General features: G+C 37.7%; 1 protein-coding gene across 9 annotated transcripts in view; it reads left to right on the forward strand.

Moving 5' to 3' along the window:
- The window catches only part of LOC107704583 (dual specificity protein phosphatase CDC14A-like), a 17,275-nt gene that overhangs the window by 5,866 nt on the left and 3,252 nt on the right, over nt 1–8,157 (forward strand). For 6 of the 9 annotated variants that reach the window (XM_016507546.1, XM_016507548.1, XM_016507543.1 and 3 more), the window contains 8 exons: nt 1,043–1,130; nt 1,216–1,446; nt 3,754–3,892; nt 3,986–4,154; nt 4,293–4,396; nt 5,638–5,685; nt 7,089–7,142; nt 7,236–7,464. In XM_016507546.1, the coding sequence (XP_016363032.1) occupies nt 1,043–1,130; nt 1,216–1,446; nt 3,754–3,892; nt 3,986–4,154; nt 4,293–4,396; nt 5,638–5,685; nt 7,089–7,142; nt 7,236–7,464 (1,062 nt within the window). The remainder of the gene's footprint in view (nt 1–1,042; nt 1,131–1,215; nt 1,447–3,753; nt 3,893–3,985; nt 4,155–4,292; nt 4,397–5,637; nt 5,686–7,088; nt 7,143–7,235; nt 7,465–8,157) is intronic. The other 3 variants (XM_016507549.1, XM_016507551.1, XM_016507552.1) reach the window with 2 other exon arrangements.

The raw sequence follows: 8,157 nt of genomic DNA on the forward strand, positions 1-8,157 counted from the left end.
AATTTAATTCTCTGTCTGTTGTCTATATGCTCATCGTCTCATGAAGGTGGAGTCACGTAAGCTAAAATAATCCGTCAAGTCCTCTCCGAATAAAGACGTAACGCTGCATGAATTAAATAATACAGCCATGAATGAGCGCATGTTGGAAATAAAAGCGCTAAATTTAATTCTCTGTCTGTTGTCTGTGCTCATCATTAGCCTCGTGAAGCCGCTTTCATATTTTGCACGGCCACCGCATGTAACTTTTAACAAGATTCACTTGTTTAAAACACCCTAAATTGTATTAACATTTACTATATAACCATTATTTCGTTAATAAACATCTAAATAGATACAACTCTATGGAAATTAATTATTTATTATCTCCACGAGTTATCGCAGTTTGAATATAGTTCTGTGTAAATGCATAGATAAACTGTGCTGTCAGCAGGCATTTCATAATCTAGAACGACAAAACCATTATTAGTAATTCTGATATAACATGCCAGTTGAGAAATGCAATAAAATACGATGTTTTGTTTTAGATTTCAATATTCCAGAGAATATTATTCAGTGAATTAACATTATCCAGTGAATTATTCTTCACTCTTTAGCCTATTAAACGGCTTATAAACCTACTAAAACTGTAGTTTAAAATGAAGTTGATATGAATCCTTTATTTATTTTCTCCATTTGAAAACATTAGACCTTCTACATTTATTTTGCTTATTGTTAATATTGGTGTTGCTGCTGATGCTTTAAATAAAATGTTTTTTTATTGTTGTAATATGAAGATTAAATTTAACATGAAAGACTGCTCATTTTCAACACTTTTTTTAAAATGACTAAAAGGAGGAAAAAACCAAAGTGAAGCATGGACTTACTTTACTCAGTCATTTATTTACTTTATAACAGTAAATAAATATCGGTTCTGCATATCGGTTATCGGGCACATAAACATGCAAATAATTGGTATCGGTTATAAAATATCAATATCGGTCGATCACTATTAAAGAGTTTAGCCACACTCTGACTGATGATGCTGCTTTATTATTTTTTCCAGCGGGCAGAAAATGGAGATTTCAACTGGATAATTCCAGGAAAGTTTTTGGCTTTCAGCGGCCCTCATCCAAATAGCAAAATTGAGAATGGTGCATATGGATTGGCTTGATCACCCATTATTCTAATGGTTTAAAATAAAAACTGGAAACATATATACTTTTTTTTTTCCATCAGGATACCCTCTTCATGCCCCTGAAGCGTATTTCCCCTACTTCAGGAAGCACAACATCACCACCATCATCCGGCTCAACAAGAAAATGTACGACGCCAAGCGTTTCACAGACATGGGCTTCAAGCACCACGACCTGTTCTTTGTAGACGGCAGTGCGCCCAACGACGCCATCGTCACCAAGTTCCTGAACATCTGCGAGAATGCTGATGGAGCCATTGCGGTCCACTGTAAAGGTTCGGGTTTTTCAAGCTTAAAGGGACAGTTCACCCAAAAAAAAATAAAATTAGGCTATGATTTACTCACCCTCAAGCCATCCTAGGTGTATATGACTTCTTTCAGACGAATACAATCAGAGTTATATTTAAAAATGTCCTGGCTCTTCCAAGCTTCATAATGGCAGTGGATGGGTGTTATTTTTCAATAGTCCAAAAGAAGTCCAATAAAGCGCGTCCATCCATAATAAAAAAAGTGCCTCACACGGCTCCGGGGGGTGAATAAAGGCCTCCTGTGGCTGAGGCCTCCATCAACTGTTTGGATACTAACATTTTTCAAAATGTCGTCTTTTCATTCTGAAAGTGAACTACTCCTTTAAAGGTCCCCTGAAGTGCCTTGAAACACGCAGCATTATTCTATGTGGTGACGTAATTTCAACTGAAACAGGAAGAGAGGGTGGGACATATCGAGCAGCCCCACCCACTTTTTAAAATAGCCAATAGCGTTTTGTTTATATCTGCTCGGGCCAGAGCCGTTGAGCTCGGTAAAGCCGCATTTGACAGCCACAGTCTTAATAGATTACCCCCTAGATTCAATATGAAACTCTTAGTAAAACAAAATAGTGATCACAATCATGCTGAGGCTGTGTAGTTGTAAAAGTTTTTAATATATGCCGACTCGCGCATATGATCCGCTCCGTGCGATCGCGTCTCTGGACCGGATCCAAAGTCCGGATCTGACTGCGCGCGCTGCCGCGGTTCGCGTGAAACAACGTGAAACCAGACCTCATTTGCACCAATCGAAAGCATATTTAAACTGTCTGAATCGTTCCCTATCACCTACATTGTGCACTTCGAGCCATTCACTGTACAGGAAATACTACACTGTGAACAAGCGACCGATCTCAGCTGCAGCTTCAGCGTCTATTTATAGTGTAGGGGGCGGGCGCTTCGGCTTCTAGAGAGCGTTTGATTGGTCAGAAGATTTGATGAGAAGATGAAGTACGATGTGACGTCAAAAAATCGTTGAGCCATTTTGGCGAAAGTGACGAACTGCAAGCTTTGAATGCGAATTTTGTTTATTAAATTAAATCGCAAAGGCGATAAATCGCGATTAGGTAGGAGCTGCGATTGTCATGCGTATATTTCAGTGAAGCACGGTTCTGTGATCAGCTGATCCGTATTAACTTGTTTATTGAATTGCTGTATAAGATCACATTTGCGTTCATGCAGATATTGGAGAAAAATTCATATCTTGAATTTTAGGCTCATTTAACTGCATTCTAATAGACTCCTCATGTTCATCAGACACTGCATCAGTGGAAGATGACGGACAGGTCTGGACGGGGCACTGCATTTAATGCATTAATTATTACAACACGTTAAATTGACAGCCCTACTTTAACCCTTTAACTGTCACCGTCCCACCTGTGGGACTCTTGCCGCTCTTTTTTTTGTTGTTGTCCTTTTTCTTAATCAAACCTTTTAGTAATCATCATAAATTATATATCATTTAAAAGCTTAGAAGCTCATCCTGTGAAAACCATTTTGAAATCGGACATTGCGTTACCATGGAAATGGTACTTTAAAATCTTTTGGCGGTCTTCTCCCCCTTAGTGGGCGGAGTCAAGTGTCATATTACAAAATGCGTTACGGTATTTTACAATCAAACCTTTTTATAATCTTGACAAAATACATATTATTGGAAAGGTCTGAGTCTCAGGATTCCATATATTGTGGTTATTTTGAGATATGATGAAGTAATATTTACAGAGAAATCTAGACATTTGTGACAGAAAAATGCATTAAAAAATTCAATGGAGTTTGGATGGCACCTGGTGGCTGTTTGTGGTATAATGCCCTAAATAAAATCTCCCAGGAACCTCAATTTTTTTCATATCAACTTCAAATTTGGAACATAACTTATTTAGACAAGGCTTTAATTTTATACCAATTTGAGTAAAACCTGTTATGTAAAATATTTACTATATATAAAATAAAATTAGTATAGCGCATTTTCTTTACAGTAAATTTAAACTTCTATCACTTTTTGATACTTTAATTTTTTTGAAAAAAACTTTTGCAATAATCTGCTGATTTTCTTCTTTAAAAAGAGACCAACCTTAGATCTGTATTCCAAAGTATTCAATTTAAGTTTGGATAGTGCACTTTAATGCCTATTTAAAAAAATGGCCTATTCTGCACTAATCCCCATATAATTGTTGCATTCATTTTATTGCATGATTCAGCCATCTCACTTCATCAGTGGATCTGAGTCTTCCTGGTTCCGTTAGAAATATTAACAGGCCAAACCACCGTGTGTTTCAGCCGGTCTGGGCCGAACAGGGACACTGATTGGCTGTTATATGATGAAACACTTCAGACTGACGGCAGCTGAAGCCATCGCGTGGATCAGGATCTGCAGGCCCGGTTCGATCATCGGACCTCAGCAGAACTTCATCGACGAGTGAGTCTTTGATGCAAAGCAATGAATCCGTGTACCAATCTGCATGGGATTTTCTGCTCTTCATATTAATGTATGCATGTCTTAATGTCACAGAAAGCAGGCGAGTCTGTGGACAGAGGGTGATTTGTACCGGCAAAAAATAAATGAGCAGGAAAACGGCTCGAGTAAAACACTAGTGGCTGGAATCCTATCAGGAGTGGAAGATATTTCCATTAATTGTACAAACAAGAACATTTCACAGAGGAAAACAGCCTGTGAGATGGTGAGTAAATCTATTTATTCTGGAACATCCCAATTTGTGTCTGTCCACTTAGACATGGAAAAGATCAACATGCCGTTTTTGTTTTTACGTGCCGTTGCTCGAGTGATTGTTAACCAGGTTGTGTTTTTCACTGGTTAGCACACTGAGGAGGAGGAAGAGGAGTGCGGAAGACTCACGCAAGGCGACAAACTGAGAGCTCTGAAGAGTAAGAGGCAGTCCAGAGCGTCCACGGGTTCGATATCGTAGGTTCTTCTCCATTCTCCATTTATAACTCGACTTAACTCAAAAATAGTGAGTTTGTCAAATCTGAAGGAAAAAAGCTACAAGAGCCGAGGGGAAAAGAGAGAATGACGAGTTGCTTTTCCTTATTAGAATTGTGAGATATAATCTCGGAACTGCGAGAATAACGTCAGAATTTTGAAATATAAAATCAAATTTACCTATTTTTTTTATTCCATGGCTCCATAGACTGCCGCTTGAAAACCGTCGTTTTCTGCCTCCAGATAGGCTCCACCCACAAAAAACGTCACCCCTGTTTCGGATCTCTAAGACTATCCCACGCTCTAACGTCAATTTCGTTGAATAACAGTGCTTATCACTGGGTGACAAGCTCTTGTAATTTTGAAAATGACATCTAATCAATATAATTTATAATCTTTTTGAACCTAACTATTTTGTACCCTATCCGTGAATTCTCTATCCGTAAAGGTTTTCTGCAACCATGATGCGCGCGCATCCTGAATGTTTACAAACCTATAATTGGTCTATAGCAAGGTTAGTTAGTGAATCCCACTTTAATCTGTTAACGTGTAATCTTTACATTTTGTAAATTTACAAAATTATTTCCTGTGGTATTGAACATTGACTCGCATGCTGCCGTTAATAGATCTTAACGTGTATTAAACCCTTAATATTACTGTGCTCCTTTGTGAAACACTTCTCTTCAGTGTTGAGTTTTACCAGGCTTAACATAATGTGACTTGATTTGTCTGTGCATTAATTGCATTTTGCTGAAGCGCTTGTGAATGTGTCATATATGTCATGCATTGATCATTGTATTTATCCTCTTTCGGCGTTAATGTTGAGCTGCAGGTTTAATAAGCTCCCTTATGTGTCCTTACTTTATCACAACGCATTGCACACGATCTGATCATTCGTTCAGTGAACAGAAGACCGGTATCACACACGTTACGTAACTGGATCGTGTTTGATGTATGTGCTGTCAGAGGAGGATGATCTGGTTCCTCTCAAGGTTTTTCTCTCTTCATCTAATGGTCTTATGGAGTTCTTCTCCTTCGTGTAGCTCATTTGAGGCTTTAAAGGATGATTTTGAAGCAAATGCTACACGTATGAACACACGTGATGATAATGTCATCAGAGAACACAATGCATCTAATGCATCAAATCTCCATCCTTTTTTTTTTTTTTAGTCGTTTTGCGTGTTTTCATCACACTGAACTTTTGTTTTTTTCTCTACCTGCAGGTTAGAAGAAAATACTATTCAGACCAAATCAACATCAAAGTCATTAAGGTAACATTTCTTCTTTGTTTAAATAAGTTTGTGTTATGTCCTTGTTGAAAAGATTGAAATTCAGATGAATAGTACTTTTGTCAAAATTCAAACTCCCAGAATCCCTTGAGACTCAATCAAGCTTCCCTTCTATGTACTATTTCTAACCCATTTAAACTCCTTCAAACTCATCTATCCATAATCTGACTCTATATATCTATCCTAGCGACCGCATAGCAACAGCCTAGCAACCGCCCTAGCAACTGCAGAGCAACAGCCTAGCAACCGCACCTAGCAACCACCCTGGGGACCTAGCAACCACATAGCAACACCCTAACAACCACCCAGAATACCTTAGCAACCGCATAGCAACACCCTAGCAACCACACAAAATACCCTAGCGACCGCATCGCAACAGCCTAGCAACCGCACCTAACAACCACCCTGGGGACCTAGCAACCACATAGCAACACCCTAACAACCACCCAGAATACCCTAGCAACCGCATAGCAACACCCTAGCAACCACTCAAAATACCCTAGCAACACCCTAGCAACCACCCTGAGAACCCTAGCATATATATATATATATATATATATATATAAATAAATAAAATGAAACCATCAAATGATAAAATATCAATTATATATAAAATTACCATTATATCTACGGCTGCACGATTATGACAAAAATCATAATTGTCGATTATTCCCTTGAAATTGTAATTGCGATTATTAATTATGATTATCACAATTTACATTGAATGATGTTTATACCATTGTTTAATGCAACTGCATGCCGTATTTTTATATGAAAATAAACAAGCTGAAAACACTCTAACTATAACACTTTTAGTGCTTTTCTATAGTATTAAGCCTCAAATGTCAAATACACATCGGATTGGTTTCATCCTTAAATTATAAAAAAAGTTAAAATATGAATGGTATTATAATGTTATACAAAAACAATGGAAAAACCCTAAATATAACATGTAGAAAGTAAAAAACATATCTTAAGCGTGCAGAATAACATAAGTGGACTTTGAACGATTAATTGCCGCTTTGAACGATTACGTAATTGTGGCATCCGTAATTGAGATTAGAAATTCGATTACTTGTGCAGCCCTAATTATATCTATATACAATAAAAATATATATACACATACACACACAAATGATAATTATATATTTTTTAATTTTTTACTTCATATTGTATTTTATGCAAATTTCTACAGCAGCATCAGTAACTGAAAGCTTTTGCTTTGTGTGATGCTGTAAATGTAAACAAACAACATTTCTGAATTCTGCTCTATTGTTTACGTCATATTCCTTTTTAACAGAATTATTCTGCAGTTGCGTGTTCAGGGTTCTAAATCTTATCAACTGTATGTCTGTCATATAATCTGTAAAACATCTTCCACATAGCTCCGATAAAAGGAAAAGAACCCGGGCTTCACTTGGATCCAGCAGGACCAGTAGGTGGGTATTTCACGGAGTTTTTAAGCCTTTTGCATTAAAGCGACTTGAGTAAGTCTGACGTTCATATTCATGGTTGACGTTTTTCTTTCACAGCCCTTTACATTCAAGGCTCGCTAAATCTTTAGGCAGCTTGCACGTAACGGCCTGTGAAAAGGATCACGTGTTTTCTGATGTTAGCGCTGGCTCAGTGGCCAACAGTAATTTCATCAAGCAGTCGAACTTAAAGCACTTAAGCCCAGTGAACAGTCAGCCGCACGCGGCCCAGAGATCCTCTGCTGTTTCACTGCAGCTCTATGGCCACAGTCTGAGTTCCCTCGGCTCAGTAAGTGTAAAGCGGACCGCGTGATCCGGGCTTTTAACGCCCAACCGTCCCGTCTTCAGGTTTCCTGCATGACTCTGATGGACTGAGCGGGCGTCTCTTGTCTTTGCTTGCACACTGTCTTCTGCTGATGGATGATTCACGTTGAATGACTCTTACACTCTCAGTCTGTGAGCATGACTCGGAGCCGTTTACACCTGGTTGTATGCATGATGATATTTAGGCTTTTAAAGCTGCAAAGTTTAGGTTTGGAATAATTACCATTTTTACGTTTTTATGCTCACCAAGGCTGCATTTATTTAATCAAAAATACAGAAAATGTGAAATTATTTTTAGAATTTGACATAGTTGCTTACTATGTGAATATCTGTTAAAATATAATTTATTTCTGTATTTTCAGCATCATTTCTCCAGTCTTCAGTGTCACATGATCTTCAGAAATCATAATAATATGCTGCTCGAGAAACATTTCTGATTATTATCAATGTTGAACGCCGTTTGTAGTTCGAAAGATTAAAAAAATAATACGTTTATTCATCAAGGATGCATTAAATTAATCAAAAGTAACAGTAAAGACATTTATAATTAGAGATCGACCGATATATAGATTTACCGATATTTTTACCGATATTTAAGCATTTTACAATAATCGGATATCGGTTTTGTAATATCGGATTCACCGATAAACGCCGCCAT

Source organism: Sinocyclocheilus anshuiensis, unplaced genomic scaffold, assembly GCF_001515605.1.
Source record: "Sinocyclocheilus anshuiensis isolate Anshui unplaced genomic scaffold, SAMN03320099.WGS_v1.1 scaffold1614, whole genome shotgun sequence".
In the NCBI taxonomy this organism is placed as follows: Eukaryota; Metazoa; Chordata; class Actinopteri; order Cypriniformes; family Cyprinidae; genus Sinocyclocheilus; species Sinocyclocheilus anshuiensis.